Source organism: Pituophis catenifer, unplaced genomic scaffold (assembly GCF_029215685.1).
Source record: "Pituophis catenifer annectens isolate HBS135680 unplaced genomic scaffold, rPitCat1.0.hap2 SCAF_2, whole genome shotgun sequence".
Taxonomy (NCBI): Eukaryota; Metazoa; Chordata; class Lepidosauria; order Squamata; family Colubridae; genus Pituophis; species Pituophis catenifer.
This window is the reverse complement of record NW_027256882.1, coordinates 167,893,656-167,915,356: the sequence shown is the minus strand read 5'-3', so window position 1 is coordinate 167,915,356 and position 21,701 is coordinate 167,893,656. Positions and strand designations below refer to the sequence as shown.

The following is a 21,701-nucleotide window of genomic DNA, read 5'->3' as shown; positions in this document are numbered from 1 at the left end:
TCTGCTAAATGCAGACAGATGTCATGTATGCACTCTAAAACCATGGATCTTATAGTGATTCACAGTTTTCATCCATGTTCAGGCAATCTAGCCAGTGGTTATCAAAGTTGTAAGCCAACATTTAACTGACTGTGGCTTCTTTAATTGAGGTACTGCCTGACTTATTCCTTACCCCTATCTAGACAAAGCCACATACACAGGATGAGTGTTATGTTCTGGTCTGCCAAGCTTGTTAACTTACTTGCCATCATCAGCATGATAGGCAACTGAATGCGGTAGCCATCCAGGCTGATGGTCCAAACTGTAATACTGAGGTACCAGTCCTACTGCAATGGTCCCACGCACGCCACTGTCCACAATTGATACCTAGAAAAAATTGAAAGAATGGATACATCAAAGCCTTTCATCCATGCAATTTTTTACAAAGATGATGACTATGCCTTTACAAAATATGAAAAGGAGCCAAGGGCTGAATATATCTGTTGTTTTACCAATTGCCTGAACAAAAGCCAAGGACAAATAATATAATGTAAGACATTCATCTCATTTGTCCCACCTAGGCAGGAAAGTAACATTTGTAAGAATGAACTGCAAGCCAAAAGGTTCCCAGGACAACCTTTCCTGACATGAACTCTGTAGCTGCTTTAAACAAGGCATTCATCACTCAACCTCCCCATTAAAGTACCCTTTGTTCTTAATCCTCACAAGAAACCTTGTGCAAATGTGCACACCTATCTAATTCTGATTTTGCACAGTTTCTAGAAAGGATTCCAAACAGCAAGTGTATAAATTAATTGAAAAATAACTGAATGCATTTTTTTAAAACTTTGAACTCCAGAGATAATTTTGGACAACCTCTGTAAACCCGTTGAGTGACATGCTGGTTACAATGAACAAAAAGCCAGACAAAAGGCATCAAGTTGTGGAATGTATGTATAAAGGCTAAGAAAATATATTTTGATTAGCTTTTTTTCCACATTATTTAGAAGCACTTCCCCTGCACCTCTTTGCTCATGAGGATCTACAAAGCAGGCTTCTAAATACCAGAGATGAATCTACAACACAATATAGTGCTGTTTTTTTCATGACAGTAGCCAAGTGCTTTGTTACATAAGAAGTTCAGTATTCATGCACAATGGCTTATTATACAAGGAAATTATTGAACAAGGAAGTGATTTCCTTCCAACTTTCTTGCTCAGCAAAAATATCTTTCTGATTCTTCTACAAAACTTTTTTCCTGTTGATTTCCAATTATACTGGGGTTATATCGCATAGCATTCCCAATCATTGAGAATTCCAGGAGCGTATTCCTGACACACCTGGGGGGAGGGGGAGTCTCAGGTTACAAAAGCCTACCTTCAATACTGACTTACAGCTAGGGAAAGCTGGAGAAAAGCTTCCTGAAACAGTAGTTTACATAAAAATTCATTGTCCAAAAGAAAATTCATAAAATGGTTGAGCTTTACAGCTCACCTGGTCCAAGGTTGCACAACCATTTTGGGTCAAGAGCTATTGAGTGACAGGTCACAGGATATATCCCCAAATGTTAACAGGACCAGGGGGAAAAACGTTTTCAATTATATTCTGTTAAATTTAATTTAGCTAAATGAACTAAATATAATTCAAAGATTTGCTCCTTTATATTTAATGTTTCTCTTCCATGTCATTAAAAAAATTAAAGAAAATTTACCCACAATCAAAGGCAACCTATTCTACAGTGAAATATCTCTTTTAAATTTTTCTTTAAAAGAAAAAACTTTTAAAATTAATCAATGTTTAACAAAACTCTGCCTCAGTACAACTAGTAACAAATCATTCTAAGCTTACTCTCTCAAGTAATAAAAAGAGAAGGAAGGACAGTATGTCAGAGAAGGCCTCTAATGAGAGTAATGTTGAAAGTGACTTCCCAGATGGTGAGCCAAACCAGTTACCTCAAAATAATTGTTGTCTTTGGTCAGTGGGCGAGGAGCAACATAACAACCAACTTCTCCAGAGTTCCCATGGTAACTGCAGAAAAGATACAAGGTCAGGTTCTCCAATACTAAAGCCAAAATGTGTGACATTACAAAAGAAAAAACAAGAATGGTTATCTGATGACAAGGAAGATGCTAGGCTATAGATAACTAATCTTCAGGGCTTAACATTCTGCCCACCCCTAAAAATATACATATTTAATTGGCCAGAAGCATCTTCAAGAGAAAACAAATAACATTCTAGCCTAGGGATGCTTAGTTTGCCACAATATTTGGTTTCCGAGGTTTCTGTGCTTAATAGCAACAAGAGGGATTAATCACTTGCAAAGTCATTTCAGACAGATAATGGGAACCAGAGTTTGCCAATTCTTTAAAAAAAATATTTGCAGCTTTCTAGATATCAGTTTGGGATCAAAAGTGTATTGGAATTCAAAAGTCCCTCTTTGAGGGAGATGAGCAGTTCAGAAATGTGAAAAATAAATAAAATAAATATATCTTGTGTCATACTCATGTGCCAATACAAGCACCAAGACTCCCAGAAGACTTTAATTATCCAAAGAATGGAAAGAAACAGAGCACCATTAAGCATTCTATCATCCTTGTAAAAGATGAGACAAACACACATCCCTCCCCTATTAATGTTGCTGTTGTAAGAAGACTGGAAACAAGATCTCACAAAAACTAACTAGCAAAGGAGGCTGTTAAGGTTGCTACCTCCGATTTAAAACTACAGAATTCACATTGTTCAAACACATACATGCACAATATGTGTGTATGTATATACAGAATGCAAAAATCCAGCAAAGAAATGCAAAATTAAAACATGGAATACTTATCATAATTTGAAATACTTATCTTCTTTTATTAAGAAAAAAAAACCCTTATAAGTATTAATTTATCAGTCTTTTAGGTGAGTTTATTACGGATACATTATGGCTCCTCCAACTAGTCTCTACAGTTGTCCTTAGCAGCATTTTAGGAAGTCAGCTTTGTGCTTAAGGCATGACCAGAACTCATGGTCTCCCTATTTCTAGCTAAAGGCCTTAATCACTATACCAAACTAGCTCTTGATAGGGTGACTAGAGTTAAAGATGCTTTGGAGATTAGCCAACCTATTAAAGAAATATGAAATGATATGCATTTTCAAAGGCAAATCCACATTTTGGTCAGGAGACTGAAATATTCTGAAATCCTTGTTTTAAGTGGTTAAAATAATTCAAGTGGTTAAAATAATTTTTGACGGAATGTCACTATAAAACATTGTCTTTTAATTGTTCCTATTTATTCAATGGATTTGGTTCTTCCACAGTCATTTTAAAAAAATTGTAAACATTAAACCTTCTTTTCAGAAAAAGTAGAAATCCTAAATGTGCTCGAGTAGTAGAGAATATGTACTCTCCCTATGCTGAGCATTCTCTGCTCTTCATTTAAATATTTGATAGACGTCCCCCATTCAAGTTTCTTTCAACATTCAAACTGACAAACTACCTTAATGTGTCTCCATCAACAAGGATGTGTTTGAACCTCTCTTGGTAACGGATGGCTCGCACCTCTCGAATTTCCCGGATCCTCCTCCTCCAGTTTAAAAATCTGTAGTGCAGGTTTAAATCATCCATTATAGCTGTAACGATCTACCTATGGGAAATGAGTATGTTTAAACATCTGAAGAAATGGCACAACACATTCCAGAACCCAGATTCTAGCCAGGATGTTGTAAAACTTGGCTTTATTTTGGCCAACTCCAATATTTCTAAAACTTATAGAAACAAGCAAGCTAGACCACTCAGACATTTTAGGCCAGTGGCTCCCAACCTTTCAAGCACGAGGGAGCAGTTCCATGGAGCGAGTTTTTTTCCGCACACCAGAGGGAGCGTAGTTTCACATGCTGCCAGCATCCTGCAGATGGGGTTTCACTTGTTTGTATGGCCCGGTTTCTGGCACACTGTGGACTGATGTCAGTCCACGGATCGGGGGTTGGGGATCCCTGCTTTAGGCTACAACCCTGAAAAGCTCCGATCACTCACAATGGAGGCTATGGCTATCTAAGTTATCTAAGAATCACAAGGATTTCAACTTAATGTTCTTGGTGGTAATATCAAGCTTGTATACAATCAAAATAAAGTCAATACCTACCTTGTTGGTGTGTGTATTTTAAAGCATTGGTCTTAAGAGTGTATAATAACATTCAATTGTATAATGATATTCAATTGAGAATCTATGAAGATTCTCAATTAGGTAAAGATGCTAGTCGTTCCCTAGGGGACGACTGGGGGGGGGGGCATTGCTCATCTCCGTTTCAAAGCTGAAGAGCCAGTGCTGTCCGAAGACATCTCCGTGATCATTTGGCCAGCACACAGAATGCTGTTACCTCCCCACCAAAGGTGGTCCCTATTTTTCTACTTGCATTTTTTACGTGCTTTCGAACTGCTAGTTTGGCAGAAGCTGGGACAAGTAACGGGAGCTCACCCCGTGACGCAGCACTAGAGATTCAAACTGCTGAACTGCTGACCTTTTGATTGATAAACTCAGCGTCTTAGCCACTGAGCCACCACGTTCCTTAATTCTCAATTAGATATAGATTAATAGATTTTGATTCTACTATCCCAATTCAGTCAGCCTCCAATGCTCATGAAATTACTGACAATATCATTTTGAGGGATTATTCTAATCAATACTATAAATATCAAGTTCTGTAATGTTAATGCTGTTTTACAAAAACAGGTATAAGCTTGCACATTTCCTATATATTTTTAGTTAGAAAACCAGGGATAAATTACCTCTCAAAATCTTGCCACTTGTGTTTGCCATGAAGATTATCCCCATTTCAGCATTTCATTTTACATTAACCTAGTGAAATGAGGATATCTGTTATTATACACTCTAAGACCAATGCTTTAAAATACACCCACAAACAAAGTAGGATCCCCTGGGAAATAAATCAATGCCATTCAGTGACTTCCATGGAAAACCATGAATTTTATTTAGATCTTCCTGGTCTAGAGTTAGCATTTCATCTAGACCAAATATTGTCTCATAATATCTTAAAGCTTGGCCAGTCCAGTGTCAACTTTTTCCCTCTCCATGCCTCTACCACCTACGTTTGAAATGTTATCTGTCACATTTTGTTTGGGTCCTATATGCAGCTGTCAAGATCTGCCTACTCCCAGCTATAACCCTACTTAGACCTGGGCATGAAAGCTCTTGAAAGGTAGGAACTGAAAAATTTGGGGCTGGGGGGAAAGGGCTGCAATAGGCAAAGCAATAAGATGAAGAAGTCCATCTGGCAGGTCCATATCAGACATCCAGAAACTTTTCCAGATTTTGTTGGACATTTTTTTTCTTTTAAAATGTGGCAAGTCTAAGAGTGGCACAACTCTTTTCAACATCAAATAGCAGGAAATTGCACTTCCAGTTTTCAGCAAGCAGCTGAAACATGACAGCTTGTTAGGATGGCTCTACAAAAATGGACCGGGGAACCATATGTGGCCTTCTTCCGCCCTAGAAGTAGAAATCTATTTCCTCTTATAGAAATAAGCTGTCCATCTAATTCAATATTGTTGACAGCTGACTAATGGCTGGCAGTGTTTCCTACAAGAATTCTTCCAATCTTATCTGGACTAAATTTATTCTACATACAGTACAAAGTCTACCAAAACCATCCAATTATACTTTCTCTTCCTGCGCAGATTGCTTTTTTCCTAGGATCACCAAATTCTTCCCTATTGGCTTGGCTAGCTGAGATGTTAGGAGCTGCAGTAGAGCACAACTGGAAGCCATCTTGGGCCGCTAGATGTGACCAATTAATTAGAATGGCCCTTTGCTACCACTTAGTGGCCCTCCAGATCTTTGCAGCCAACATCTGGTAGCCCTATCTTTCAGATAGCAGGCCACACTGACGCACAATTTATTGTCCACGAGTTAGTTATCAGCTATACCCAAGATCCTCTCACTATGGTACAATAAAATGAAGTTAAAACGACAAGGAAGAAACTTTTAATTAGTGTGGCTTAATACCTTGGCAGAACTGGAATAACTTGTGAATAAACAGAAAAAGAGGATCTGGACTGTGGAAACGGGCAGTGCTGGACTAGATAATGGGACATTAAATGCTTGTAAAGGAGTTTAACTTTCATTCCACATTCCCCCAATTGTGCCACATCTGCTTCATAAGTCAGGATCTCGTCAGAATAAATGAATAACGTGCAAGTAGCAAAGAACATACCAGGAAAGCACCTTCTCACAATCCTGTGATATTGTGAAGAGTATTATGGTAGCTAGGAAAGCAATGGGGGTACGTGACAATTAACTTCCCTAAAATCCCCCCTCCCTTATTTTTTGTTTTGGCTACAAAGCTCACCAAATAAGCCTTAGGATGGTCTGTATTCCTTCACCAAATTTATCTCCTGTTATGAAACTATAAAAAATGTCACCTGAAATTTCCTGGGAGGGAGGGAGGAAGGAAGGAAGGAAGGGAGAAAAAAAAAGATAAGAAATGAAATTAATTCAACATATCCCTTATATCCTATTTTTTTCACTCATTCTAATCCCGGGGAGGGAGTGGGGGGGGGGCGAGTGTTCCGTTGCCGCCCCCGGAGCGCCAAGGTTCAAGTGCCAACCGTATAAGGAAAAGAGTGCCTCTGAGAACACGCAGAAGGTCAGCTCTGCTCCGATCTGGAAATACAGTCCGGGGGTTTCCAGGGCGGGAAAGGACCCGTGTTCAGATCCCCCCCCTCCCCTCTTGCACCATTTTATTTGGCCTATTATAAAAGAGTCATTGGAAAAGGACACCCTCCCCCCCCCCCTCTCCTGCCAGCCATCGCTTCCACAAGCCGCCCGGCGTTCAAATCCAGAGGAAAGCGTGACCCTCACCCTTCACAGCCAGCCTCTCACGCCCTCGCCGACATCCTGGAGCCGTGAAGAGCTGCTCCACGCCCCTGCGCCAGAAGCCTCCCCAGGGACCCCGCTCTCCCTGCTGCCCCGAACCGTCGCTCCGATGCCCAAGGCGGCCCTTACCCCGAGAGGCCCTCGCTCTCCCTCCATCAGCCCCGCCCTCCGCAGCCTCGCCTCTCCCGCCGCTATGAACTCAAGCCCGCTTCCCGGCGAGCTTGACTGCCACCTGGTTCACATCCGGGCTTTCCCCGCCTTTCTTTCGTCCCGCCCTATTCTCCCCCCCCTCTTCCCCCCCCCCATCACCACGCTTGCTCCGCCAACCTCCAAAGCTGAGGTCGCCGCGCCCGGTCGCCGCCGGAAGCCAATGAGAAGGCCGAAATGGCGCGACGTCTCGCCTCCCGGAACTCGCGAGGGAAGTTGGTGAATGGGGAGGCGAGGGAAACTGTGCGGAAGGTATGAATGGAGAACGAGTGACGCTATTCGGATGGGGGCGGGGCGGAGGGGGGTTCGGACGGCTAAACTCGCCTGTGTGACGTAAGGGAAGGGCGGGGGTAGCGGTGGCCGGATGGTTGCCAATGGCAACGGGGCGGAGTAGTGGGGGGGGTGCGCCCACCTCGGTCCTTCTAGGTGTGTTACTGCAGCTCCCAACAACGGCCATTGGCTGGGGAAGATTAAAAATCTGGTACAGGTTACTACAGGTAGTCCTCGATTTACAGCACTTCACTTGGTGACCGTTCGAAGTGGCACTGAATAAAAAGCGACCTATGACCGTTTTTTCACACTTAACCACTGTTGCTTTACATGATTTACATTCTGGATGCTTGACGGCGGATTCAGATTTATGACGGTTGCAGTGTGGGGGAAGAGCATGTGATGTGATCCCCTTTTTTGCGACCTTCTGACAAGCAAAGTCCCTGGGGAAGCCAGATTCACTTAACAACCGGGTTACTAATTTGACAACTGCAGCCATACACTTAACAAATGCAGCAAGAAAAGTCGTAAAATGGGTCACTTCAATGAATTTCCCACTTAGCAACATAAGTTTTGGCCTCAATTGTGGGCGTAGGTTGAGGACTACCTCTACTGTATTGTCACCTACTCTAAATCTCTGTTCCTCGTGTTTTATAGAGTTTATCTTTAACACAGGCTCCGATCAAGCCATGTTTTACGAAGAGCAGTAGAGGCTGTTAATCCAAGCCTCACATACAAAGGTTGAAAGTACAATTCAGTATTTGAAATAAATAATAGTAAAGGTAAAGATTCCCCTTGCACATATGTGCTAGTCATTCCTGGCTCTAGGGGGCGGTGCTCATCTCCGTTTCAAAGCCGAAGAGTCAGCGCTGTCCGAAGATGTCTCCGTAGTCATGTGGCCAGCACATGACTACCAAAAGGCGCACCAAATGCTGTTACCTTCCTACCAAAGGTGGTCCCTATTTTTCTACTTGCATTTTTTACGTGCTTTCGAACTGCTAGGTTGGCAGAAGCTGGGACAAGTAATGGGAGCTCACCCCGTTACGCAGCACTAGGGGTTCGAATTAAAATAAATACTTTTCATTCAAAGCTGTTGGCTGTAGCGATTATGATCTTGAGCTACGATTGGGGAGATGTAGGTTCTAATCAGCCTCTTGTCATGGAATCTTATAAGGCAGTGATGGCGAACCTTTTAGACACCAAGTGCCCAAACTGCGCACGCGCATGCCCAAACTGAAAGGTGCATCCGGACATGCGCATGTGTGCCGACATTCTGTTTCATCCTTTGCAGGGAAACAGAAGCTCATGAAAGAAGATCTGACCTGGGGCGACAGTGCGCGTGCCAGCAAAGAGGGCTCTGCGTGCCACCTCAGACACTCGTGCCATAGGTTCGCCATCACAGTCATAGGGTAATTTTGGCTAGTCAGTTTCAAACTACTTCGCAGGGTGGTAGTTGTTGTGGGAAATACAGGTAGTCCTCGACTTACAACAGTTCATTTAGTGACCAAAGTTACAACGGCACTGAAAAAAGTGACTTAAGATCGTTTTTCACACAACCGTTGCAGCATCCCCATGGTCACGTGATCAAAAGTTAGACGCTTGGCAACTGACTCACATTTATGACTGTTGTAGTGTCCCAAGGTCATGTAATCACCTTTTGTGACTGTCTGACAAGCCAAATCAATGGGGAAGCCAGATTCATTTAGCAATCGTATTACTAATTTAACAACTGCAATGATTCACTTAACAACCATGGCAAGAAAGGTCGTTAAATGGAGCAAAAATCACTTAACAAATGTCTCACTTAGCAACAAAAATTATGGGCTCAATTGTGGTCGTAAGACAAGGAATACCTGTAAGAGGAGGAGGTACCTGGAGACTCTGCTTCAAAAGGAGGGATATCAATATAATAACTTAATATTACATCATGGCTAGTTGGACCCAGTAAAAGCCAAAGGGTTAATTCCTTTTATTCTTTCCTCACTTGATTGCTGGGGAAAAAAATTACGTTAAACATGCAGTGCAATAAAAAGAAGAGGCTGGAAGCTCAAATGAACTTTTTTTTTTTTGAAGAGTCTTAAGAAAACCCCAGCTTTAAGAAATGTATAGTGCTAATTTCCCTCTGGAAGGATTTTGGGATCTGTGCAGGTAAAGAAGACAAACAGGATTTCTTGACAGCAAGTACATAGTCAACACTTTCACAAATTACAATATTCTGCATTCTTGTGAAGGGCAGATAGGAATATCAGCCTTGTGCAAATTCCCACTGTTGTTCCAGTGTTGAGTTTTAAAATGAGTCTCCACTCAAAGCTGGAACTTCTGAAACTTGTTTTTAATGGCAGAGATGAAAGCGTCTGGTGGGGTCAACTAGAAACCAGCATCTTAAACTGATTACACAGTGCTGCCATTTTATAATGAAACCATGCTGGGTTTTACTGTAGAACAAACTGTCTTAATCGGTTGTTACCTTCCATAACCTAGAATAATTGTTTGATAGGTCTCTGGCTGCTTTTAATGTTAAAAATGGGGAGAGAGGGTAAGCATCACCATTGCCTTGCATACTTTGCAATTTGAAAAGGCAAAAAAGCCACTACAATTTCCCATCTAAATTCATCTCTAATAATTTCTCTCTTGTTCTTTCTTGCCATTCTGTTTCCACCACCACTACTTTTTGATAAGGAAAGCACTGTTACACCCTCCCGACAAGTAAGTTTCATTTCTGTCCCATCCTCCATCTTTCCTGCTTTTCCAACCCTTCCTCCTGCATCTAGCTGTCATGTTGCTGCTTTTGCTATTACAAAGAACATTTCTGCCTTCTGCAGCATTGCAGTGGGGCTTTCATGCCAACTGCTTTGGAGTGGAACTAAGAAAAAAAATTTTTCCTGCATTGCCAAGTTGTCCCCTGACAGCCTGCAGCAATTCAGAATGGGCCCTGGACTGTGAGCACCAGATTGAAATTTAAAGACTAGGAGGACATCTCCTATATGACCTTAAAAACTGAGGCACAGAGGAGGAAGTTAGTCAAGTTCTATCTGTATGGGGGAAAGCAGGTGATCAGGCCTCCTCAGGAGATTTCAGTCTGCTTTATATTTTATCTTGTTAACTGAATTTGTATCTGCTCATGAAAAAATATGCCTTTAGCTATTTGACCAGGCAAGTAGTTATAATATCCTGGGGATTTACTGCACGATGGACAGCAAAGCAGATTTTAATTCTGCAGGCTGGCAGTACCTCACTAGGTTTTGGATGTCATCAAAGAGCAGCATATCATAGATATTTAAAAAATCATAGGTCCCTGCATGTTATATGGGAGGGCAGCTCTGAAGTAAGATTCAGATATCTTACTAATTTGGGTATGTCTGCTAAGTTGTGATTTGTTTAATTATGGTAAGTCAATTGGCTAGGTCCATGCAACATACTAAGCTAAACAAACCACATTATAGTTTAATGTGTTATATAAATCCAGCCAAAAAGGGAGCAGTTCCTTTTGTGGAAGCTATTGAGACTTTTATCATACAGTTACACATACTTAGAAAAACACACAAAATATTTTGTGAATTGAGGGACAGCTGCTTTAGTATAAGCTGGGCTGAGTTGGGGAGTGAGAAACAAAAAAGTTGTGACATTCTGTTTAATTACGTAATAATTTTCTTTTTGGTATGGAACAATTAATCCTGTTTTCAAGAGGATTGGTGGAAATCCAGACATCGGCTCGCTTGGTGGTTTAGTCAAGGCAGCTGGCCAGGCAGAGTGAGGTTCTGCAGCTTCTCATTAGCTGTGCATAGGCCACTAGTTCTCTTTCTGCTATTGAAAATAAACCAAGGGGGAGGAAATTAGAAGGCGGTCAAGATCGCACACTGAGCTGCGTCAAACCAAACTGGGTTAGGGCTTACCGCGTGCAGGAATGTATAAGGAGCCCAGTCCTGCTATTGACAGCAATGCTTAGTTGCTGGCAAGTTGGGCACTGATCTTTAAAAAATTCACCACGCCTCTTAAAGAGAGGTGCACAACTCAAAAGTTCGGGGTGCAACTACCAGGCCCTAAAAAGCAGCCGCCGAAATCAAAATGGGATTAAAAAGGAGAAAAATATTTAATTTATTGGGAGATAATTCTATGAACTATATTTACTTTAAGTTAAATGAAAAGAAGTTTTCTTCTAGCCCTCTCCACCTTTTTGTCCTTGCCCCATTCTCTGTTTCAGATGCAACTAGTATGTCACGCAAAGGCAGTGATGGGAATCAGCCGGTTTGCACTGGTTCAAGCGAACCACCCCATTCCACCCCGCTATCAAAGTGGATCCTGGGCACTGTGCTGCGATGGAGAAACAGGCAACAGAGCGGCCAACACAAGGAAAGGAGAAGGTCGCTTTCCCTCTTCCTTCATCCTGCTCCTCCTCCTTCCCTCGTGCCGACCGCTCCGTTTCCCTTTTCTCCATTGCAGCACAGCGCCTAGGATCCACTTTGATAGCGGGGTGGTGGTGGTAAATTAACCACTGGCTCACCCAGGGTCAGATTGGCCATTGCGGGAGGCTCGTCCCACATGTGCGGCAGAGCTGGAGGACAGAGATGGGCCACGTCACCCACGCCAGCCAATCTGACCCCAGGCGAACCAGTTGTTAAATTATTTGAATCCCACCATTGTGCAAAGGCTAAATGTCATGGGTGGCCTGAAAAAAGCTTGCATGCTCCTACTTGAAACTCAATACTTCCTAGAGATTTTTTTTTTGGGGGGGGGGAGGAATGACAAATGCAGAACAGAAGCACTGGTTGGATTTATATACTGTAACTAACCCATGGTTTATATAATCATGTGTTTAGTTTGTTGAATAAACTACAATACCTGACATGGGTCCAGCCACGGTAGTCCTAAGAGTCTGTTCCATGCACAGAAAAAAAAAAATAGGCTAGATTTGAAAAATATTTTAGGCTACACTTTAGAAGGCTAATCTGTGCTTCACCAGTTCACAAAGTGCTTATCCCCAGTCAGTCCAGATGATTCACTGAACTATAAACTGAACTACATGGGCTGGATTTTCACCATGGATGAAATGCTACCGGTTCACCCGAACCGGTAATAAAAAAATGCTACTAGTTCCCCGAACCGGTAGTAAAAAAATGTAAAAAAAAAAAGTTCCGATGATCAGCTGAGCGACGCGAGATCGTCAGATTTTTTATTTTTTATTTTACTTTTTAAGCATTTTTTTACTACCGGTTCTCCAGAACTGGTAGTTAAAAATACTTTAAAAAGTTTTTAGTTCCAACGATCGCACATCTCTCAGCTGATTGTTGGAAATTTTTTTTCTTTTACTTTTTAAGCATTTTTTTTACTACTGGTTCGGGCAAATAGGTTTGTTTGTTTGTTTGTTTGTTTATTTATTTATTTATTTATTTATTTATTTATTTATTTATTTATTTATTTATTTATTTATTTATTTATTTATTTATTTATTTATTTATTTATTTATTTATTTATTTATTTATTTATTTATTTATTTATTCAACTTGTATGCCGCCTTTCTCCGAAGACTCAAGGGGGCTTACAATGCATTTAAAAACCATATATAAAAACATTAAAAATTAAAACATTAAAAACAATTAAAACCCATTCACACCATTCATGGCTGGATCTCACCAGATCGCAACAGCGAGATCAACGGCCCCAGGCCTGCCAGGTTGTAAAAAATGCTTTAAAAATGTTTTTAAAAAGGTTCCGAAGATTGCGCGCCAGAGCTGATTCCCCCCACCCCCGCTGTTCTAGTTACCTTCCCAAGACTCCTTTTGATGTGCATTGTGCATGAGCACGCAGTGTGCATTTGGTACGAACTGCGCATGCGCGCACATTTGGTGCGCAGTGCACCTGTACAGCCAGCAAACCGGTAACAAACCAGTTCAGATTTCACCACTGATTTTCACAGTACACTAGATTAAAAAGTGTTGTGTTGGCTTGTGTTGTACCAACTTCTTTAATGGGGGTATATAAATCCGGCAAGTGGATTTGCTTGTTTGGGGAGGGGGGGCAATCTTAAAATGCTGCAGGACTGAAATTGCAAAAGACTCCTGGTTGCCTACTTCCACCCAGAGCTTAGAAACTGGAGGATCACCATCTGGCAGCCAAAGCCAGAAAAAATACACTGTGGTCTAGGCACCAGCCCTTGTCCAAGCATGTAAATTGGTCATCATTAGTCAATAACCATGTCAGGGTTTGTTAACTGATCCTTTTCCAACAGCCCAGTGGAAGACCTGGGACAGAGCACTGATGGAAGTCAGGACTTGCAAGAAGATAGTGGAGTGAATCCCATCGCTGTATTTGCAATAATTTTTTTTAGTTCCTTAAAGCCCAAAGAGCTCAGCGATACACTATTGATTTTTGGCAGGTACGAACTGGAGGCAGAGCAATGGGTAAGAAGGCATTGATGAGATTGGGTTCCCAGCCATGCTCTAAATTTTATACTGTGTTTCTCTGAAAATAAAACCCAGACTTGTTTTCTTTTGGGCTCTGAAATAAGCACTAGGGTTTGTTTTTGGGGGATGTCTTATTTTTGGTAAAACAGTGCTGATATTAGAAAATCAGTTGTTTGTGGAAGAAGAAAATAATGTAATGAAGGTTTCGTTTATCTTCAGTGGGGTAATTTTTAAGTTTCAGAACATACAAAAATCAGAAAAATCAGAACCAAATGAAATGGTATTAAACTTACTTGTTTCAAGCATTGTACTAGGATACACATTATTCCAATAATTGTTAAATTAAGCTACAATTGGCTGCATTCAGACATTGCATTAAGCCATAAACTCTGGTTTACCAGCCCTGATAACTTAGCATTGAATAAGAATCCAGATAGAAAGTCAGATTCCAGGAAGGGGTTGTCTACGTGGCTATTTTTATTCAACCTTTTTATAAGGAAATTGCTTTGAGTAAAAGAACAGCTGTTATAGCCAGTTAGATTCTGCTTAATATTATTTTTTCATGCTGATTTTGGCAAACCTGGATTAGTAACAATCTCTTGACAAAGCTTTTTTTTTTTTTTTTTTTTGATCCTGCTGTCTATTTCACTTTCTCTATGTAGGCTTTAATTACTGGTTTATTTATTTATTTATTTTATATATTTTCAATTTGGAAGCTGCCCATCTCACTCACAGAGCGACTCAGTTTCCTTGTATTTTATGTTTTCTGTAATCAGTTCTGATGGAGAAATGGTCCTTTTTTTGCTATTTGAGAAATGAAAGAAGAAACCATTAAAATATGCCAGCAAGTAAAACCGTATCTCCATCTTCATGGAAATCACAGGTAATTATTTTTCTGCCTATCTCAACAAACAATAAAATAAAATGTTCTTGCAGACTGGAAGGATGTACTGAATTTTTCAGAGTATAAGATGCTCCAGAGTCTGTCTGTCTGTCTTTCTTTCTTTCTTTCTTTATTTATTTATTTATTTATTTATTTATTTATTTATTTATTTATTTATTTATTTATTTATTTATTTATTTATTTATTGGTTCGATTTATATGCCGCCCTTCTCCGGAGACTCAGGGCGGCTTACAATGTGTTAAGCAATAGCCTTCATACTTTTGTATATACCTGCTTAGTAGGGCTTTCGGGCCCCCCTAAGCAGTGTTCTTTTTTATACAAAGTCAGTTTATTGCCCCCACAATCTGGGTCCTCATTTTACCTACCTCGAAAGGATGGAAGGCTGAGTCAACCTTGAGCCTGGTGAGATTTGAACTTGCAGTAATTGCAGGCAGCTGGTGCTACTTAACAGCACTTTAGTCTACTGTGCCACCAAGGCTCTTTTAGTGAGGAAAACAAGAAAAAGAAATCTGCCTCTGCCTCTCAGCAATTTTCCCTGGTTGCAGCAAACAACAAATAGCCTGCTTTATTTTCATTTTGTTTTCAGTATAGCTTGATTAGCACAAGAAAAAAAAATCTGCTCCCAGCAGTTTACCTCCTTGCAGCAAGGAGCAGAGGCCCTCGCAAAACAGCTGAGAGCAAGGAGGCCGATCCAACAGACAATCAACTTGTGCTAATTAGGCTGTGCTGAAGCTGAAATGAGCTGCTTCTTGCTGCTTGCTGCAAGAAGGTAAACTGCTGGGAAGCAGAGGCCAAAGGGTGGGGGCCAGTGGGTGGGCGGGGCTACATTCGGTGTATACGACGCACCTAAATTTTCACCCCCTTTTGGGGGGGAAAGGTGCATCTTATACTCCGAAAAATACGATAACTAAAGAGACAAGGGTCCTCAAAAGTTTCTCTAGCATCCCACTAATCTACCTGAAGACAGGCTACTTCCTTCAGAAGACATATAATAATAGTATATAATAAGGTAAAGGTAAAGGTTCCCCTTGCACATATATGCTAGTCGTTCCCGACTCTAGGGGGCGGTGCTCATCTCCGTTTCAAAGCCGAAGAGCCAGTGCTATCTGAAGACTTCTCCATGATCATGTGGCCGGCATGACTAAACGCCAAAGGCACACGGAACGCTGTTACCTTCCCACTAAAGGTGGTCCCTATTTTTCTACTTAGGGACGCGGTGGCTCAGACGCTGAGCTTGTCGATCAAAAGATTGGCAGTTCAGCAGTTTGAATCCCTAGTGCCGCGTAACGGGGTGAGCTCCCATTACTTATCCCAGCTTCTGCCAACCTAGCATAGTATATAATAGACATATAATAAATAGTATTTCAAACAGTTATAGAATTGAGGTCTCAAACCACAAGAGAAAAACACTGATGCCTAGGCATTCGATTAAAAAAAAGAGAGAGAATGGCAATTTTAGCAAAAAGGTCCACTATGGCAGCAATACGTATCAGGTAACACGGGGCAGGCAGGAGAGGAAATTTTAATAAAAATGGCACTCTGGTTTATGGATGCCAGCAATTGATTTCAAACACTCTGGTAACGGCAGCCAAGAGGAGTTCAGTAATGGAATTAAAACAGTGCATTAAGGCTGACCTCATCAATCTGTCAGATTTGGTTATAAGTTTCAAGTATGCTCTAAGTGAAAATAACATCCCTGGTTTTAACTCAAGCATACTTTAGTTTTTCTTAAACAAAAAGCAGTAACTCCGTCAAGCAACTCAAAATTCTAGTTTTCAGGAATGCCAGGCACCCATCCCAGAGATTTTTTTTTTTTTTTAAAAAAGGCCTGGAGGATACCTTTTTTTTTTCTTCTCCCCAGATCAGAGTCTAATTATCTTCTCAAGCAATCCAGGTCCATGAATGGTCCAGCGGTAGAAGCAGCTGTTCAAGGTTAGTATGACTGGAGTTCCAGATGAGCCTCAAGGACGACCTGGCCTATCTGTGATGGGGTCCTTCCACCACCCCCGTGTTGTTCTTCCTTGAAATCTTGCAACTTTTTTTCAGGCTAGCCAAACGGGCTTGTAAGTTGCAGGAAGGGTAGAATAGGGTGATATCGTATCATTCTTAAAAAACACAACTTGTCCTCTCCGAGGGTCATGGAGCATTCTTCTGAATCCCAGGAGCTGCCCTATTTTTCACGGCACAAGGACGATCAAGTGCCAGGAATCAGGAAGATAGATTCCTCTGGAATGCTGCCGATGGGAGCGTAGAAGGGCTTTTGCAAAAGATCTGCTCTAAGGCTATAAAAGGGCATGTGCACTCAGTATGTTTCGGTGATCTCTTCTGTTAAAAGCAATAGCAGGCAGGGAGAGATCTCATTCCAGGCTGCATTTCAAGAGGGGAAGCCATGTTTCTCCAAGGCTACAGGAGTAGATTCCCTGTAGTACCTTAAAGACGAGCCTTTGCACATACTAGCTAGGCTAAAGGGTGATTGCAGGGTTTCTGACTCTGCATTGTGCAAAATCCAGCCAGCGATTCAGTGATTGAATGATTCAGTAAGCTGTAGTTTCAGGACAATGTGTGAACGTAGATGATGTGGTGTAACAGTGAAGGTACAGATAAAAAGTCCACCCTTGCTCATGGGAGTCCACATGACAGCTGGGGGTGGAAAAAAAGAGATCACCTGGAGTATCCCGCAGAAAAGCAGGATATGAAATCAACAAATAAAGCTCTTGGGGACTACAGCACTTCATCTGAAGCACAGAGTAGTTTAGATTATACTGTGTACCCCGAGAGAGAAGAGTAATGGGGAGGGGAAGAACAGAACAAACAAATTGTACCTTGATTCATGCATGCCATTAAGTCAATATGGTTTATTGCACAAGCCGGAATTGGCTGAGTTTCCACAGCCTGTTAGGCCAAAAGCAAACTAGTCACATTATGGTCTAGCATTACTTGTGGCCCAGCTTGTGGTGATCTAATGATGGCTATAAAGTCTTGTAAGTCCTAACCAAGGTGGCCCAATTCATTCAAGAACATGTTGTTAAATGTTATGCAAGAGGCATCCCTTGGAGAGCCAGAGTTTGCTCCCTTTTGCGGAACCACAAGGCTAGAGCCAGCTAGCAAAACTGTCTCTACAGAACCAACACCTTGGTATTTTTCAATCTTGGCAAGTTTAAGATGTATGGACTTCATCTTCCAGGCTGCCCCAGCCAGCATGGGAATGAAAAGTCCACACTCCTTAACATTGCCAACATTGTAAAAACTCTGGAGCAGCTAACTGAATATGGCACTTCGAGACAGAAGTTAATTCGGAATCCCTCAAAAGCTGGGTTCAAAAGACGTGCCAGTCATAAATCAAGCAAGGCACATTCAGTATGTTCTATGACCCAGTCCAGAAACAGGCTAGTAATTTCTGAGCCAGCTGCAGGATCTGTGTCTTGATCCGTGGCAGTGTGACTTCAGTCAGCTTCATCCCGTGATTTCTGGGAAGCCAGAAATCTTTGCCAATGGCTCAGGAACAACCCAATGGATATTCCTTTCTAGTGAATTTACGTGCCCATGTTGGAGCTTATCTGTTCCCTGATGCATCCCATCTGTCTGAAGTTAGAATTCACTGATTATCAGGGTTGGCCCAGCCTTCCATCCTTTCTGAGGTCGGTAAAATGAGGAGCCAGATTGTTAGGGGCAATAGGCTGACATTGTAAACCGCTTAGAGAGGCTTTTAAAGCACTATGAAGCAGTATATAAGTCTAAGTGCTATTGCTATTGCCAACCTTTGGAAAATCCCAATTTCCTGAGCTACAGATACAGCATAGAGAAAAAAAGAAGACTTCTCTTCATTTTGTAGAGTTTCATCTCATGGGGGGGGGTGTTTCTACAGATAAAGGGCTGGGCAGTTGGCCAACTTTCTGAGTGCTGAACATGTTTTGCACATGCTCAAGGGCACCTTTCTCTTATTTTCCCTTGCTGTTATAGTGAATTTAGGAAAAACAGATTTAATGTGGCTTAAACAGTTGATGTGCCCAGGTAAAGCTGTTAACCTCATGTCAAGATGTGGAAGAGGACATTGAGCTGCATGGCTTTGTCCTAAATTTTTGTACAGAAGAGACAGGTAACCTCCAGCCTGGGCATTTACCTGCATTTTGCTTTCAGATCTTGGCTAGGAGTTTTAGAGCAGGGATCTCCAACCTTGGCAACTTTAGGACTTGTGGACTTCAACTCCCAGAATCCTTCAGCCAGCAGGTTGGAGACCCGTTTTAGAGGATGTGGTGAGACTGGGCGTTTTGGCTCTTTTTCCTGGTGGTGGAAAGGCCTTGCAGATGGTTGATACAGGTAGTGCTAAATTTATGACAGTTTATTCAAAGTGCTGAAAACCGCTGTTTCCAACAGTGCTGAAAAACATGAGACTAGTCCTTCTGCTTATGACTGTCCCAATATCCAGCGGTCATGTAATCAAAATTTGGGCATTTGGCAATTGGCATCTATTTATGATGGGTGCAGTACCCTGGGTCATGCAATTGCCATTTATAATCTTCCCAATTGGTTTCCAACAAGCAACGTCTATAGTGGAAACTGGATTTGCTTAACAATGGTGATTCACAGCCACAGCAAAAAAGTTGTCAAATTGGGTATGTCTCTCTTAACAATTCTCTCATTTAGCTACCAAAGTTCCAGTCCCAAGTCCGAGTACAGGTGGTCCTCGTCTTAACAACAGTTCATTTAGTGATGTTCAAAGTTACTGAAAAAAGTGAGTTATGACCATTTTTCACACTTACAACCGTTGCAGGGTCTCCATGGTCATATGATTAACATTCACATGCTTGGCAACTGACTCACATTTATGACGGTTGTAGTGTCCTGGGAACATGTGAATCTCCTTTGTGGGTCTTCCGATAAACCAAGTCAATGGGGAAGCCAGACTCACTTAACAAACGTGGCAAAAAATGTCGTAAAATGGGGCAAAACTCACTTAACAAATTTCTCACCTAGCAACATATATTTTGGGCTCAATTGTGGTCATAAGTCGAGGACTATCTGTACTTATTTTTTACTCTTAGCTTGGAAAAATATCTGGGAAATCAGTTTTCCCGATGTTTGGAATTTTTAAGGAACACAGTGAGACTTGTAAGCCTCTGCAAACTTAATGGCACCTTTTCCCTTCCCACCCCTTAACCTGTCCCAAGGGATTGGAGTAAAGTAGCCCTCCCTACTTTAATGCAGCTCCAGGGTAGTAAATGGGATGCCAGAGGTAACATTTACCTCCCCCCCACAGCTTCCCTCCTGTTATACAGAAACTAATATGTGAAGTAAATTAGTTGACTGAGCTAACCCTATGTTTAATCTGTAATGTGCAACTACACACAGCCCCAATTTAAGTATATTGTTTTCGTTCACAAAACTCCCTGTGCCACCAAAGAAGTCAGCCTAGTTATCAAATTGGTTTGTATAACACATCTGATTATGCCAACCATTTCAAGCACCAGGCCCAAATAATAAGCCCCAGCGTGGTTTGTTTTGGCATAATATGTTGCGCGCAAACCCAGCCAATGTGGTTTGGAAGCTCTAGTTTGTAACTTAAGTGTGTTGTATAAAACTAGCCAGTTGCACTTTATTGAATAAACCATGTGTAAACAAATTCAGGTTTTGGACAACGTGTGGCCTCCTCAGCAGCTAATTAAAAGTAGCTTGCTTTGCCCTTCTCCTGGGAGGCTGAAAAATATAGAAGAGGGGATTGGAAGAGTCATCTCATTTTACCTGCCCCCTCATGGTTGGCTGAAGTCTTGCAAGTCAGATCTGGTAACCTACCGTAATTCTATCCTCACTACAACCCTGTAAAGTAGTTCAAGCTTGGTTTAACAACTGCTCTCTACCTCCCTTTCCACTGAGTTAATCTTAACTCCCTGGGAATATTTTCAGAACTGTTTCTTTTATAAACAAACAAAAAAACCTGCACAATCGGCCAACAATTTCCTGGCCAAGGCCTGTTTGTTTTCCTCCCGCTGTTCCTTGGGACTCGGAGATGGGCTGTCTTCATTTCTCTCTGCCCCCCCCTCCCCGCCCTTCCTAGTCTTCATTTTCGATCCAGGCAGAATGTTTGGAATGGTTAAAACTCCGTTGTGTAATCCAATTGCCCAGCTATTTCCCTTCTTGGACCATAGTTTTTTTTTTAAAAAAAGAATAATAATAATAACCATATCATCACTTGGGTTGGTTTTGAAAAGTGACAAAACTTGTATGCTTGCTTGGCAGCCCCCCACCCCCACCCCGGGAATGAAGAGAGCTGATGGGACTCCTGGTTTGCATCCCCCGACTTTTGAAGGAAGCAAATGATACAGATTAGAACATGGATAGACCTTGCCTTTGAGCCAGTGAGAAGAAAGGGAACTTCAATAATATGATGCTGCCCTAGTTGCAAAATTGTGTTCATGGCAAGCTTGTTCACAATGTGATTGCAGTGGTGGGCATGGCCTATCACAGGATATCCAGTTTACCAGAAGATGAAGATGGTGCAGGTGGGGGAAACCCCTCGAATTACACACCTCAACCTTGCAGGGTGCTATCACCCAAACTTACTTTTGTCCTTATTTCTTGGGCAACTGGGCACACTTCCAAACAAAGCATTGGCCTGCAGCAACCCCCCCACCCCCACATTTCTCTAGGGTTGATATGCAAATATTTTCCTGGCACTAGCATTTTGTCACTTGCCTAAAAAATGAAAGTCTGGAAGGCAGCAACTAAACTGATCTTGGCTGATCTTGTAAAATTAAGCAAGTCAGACCTGGTTAATACATGAGTGGAAAACTATCAGGAAATTCCAGGGCTGGAGACTAGACTAGACTGGGAAATCAAAAAAAGATCATGGAAGTGGCAAAGAATGCCCCTATTTCTGCCAAAAACAGCTACATTAACAGGTCAGTAAAGAGTGGAATTGATTTTAATTAATAGTGATGCCATCAATGTCCAGGAATCATGAACCTAGGATCTGTGTGAAAAGATCCACGGAATGGCAATACTAAATTATGTAGGTTGTCTCAGTTCCCACTGAATTTATCATTGTTTGCTATAGAAGTGCTATT

At 41.7% G+C, this 21,701-nt stretch overlaps 1 protein-coding gene across 3 annotated transcripts in view; it reads right to left on the bottom strand.

Annotated features, from left to right (window-relative positions):
• SPRYD3 (SPRY domain containing 3) overlaps positions 1-7,003 on the bottom strand; it is a 48,223-nt gene extending 41,220 nt beyond the window's left edge. Inside the window, exons 1-4 of one of the 3 annotated variants that reach the window (XM_070934991.1) lie at positions 6,987-7,003; positions 3,462-3,608; positions 1,932-2,007; positions 242-366 (exon numbers count right to left, since the gene is read on the bottom strand). In XM_070934991.1, coding sequence (XP_070791092.1) covers positions 242-366; positions 1,932-2,007; positions 3,462-3,589 — 329 coding nt within the window. In that variant the 5' untranslated portion in view covers positions 3,590-3,608; positions 6,987-7,003. Of the gene's footprint in view, positions 1-241; positions 367-1,931; positions 2,008-3,461; positions 3,609-4,750; positions 4,796-6,842; positions 6,924-6,986 lie in introns of those variants that run through there. The other 2 variants (XM_070934993.1, XM_070934990.1) reach the window with 2 other exon arrangements.
• Between the last annotated feature and the right edge of the window lie 14,698 nt (positions 7,004-21,701).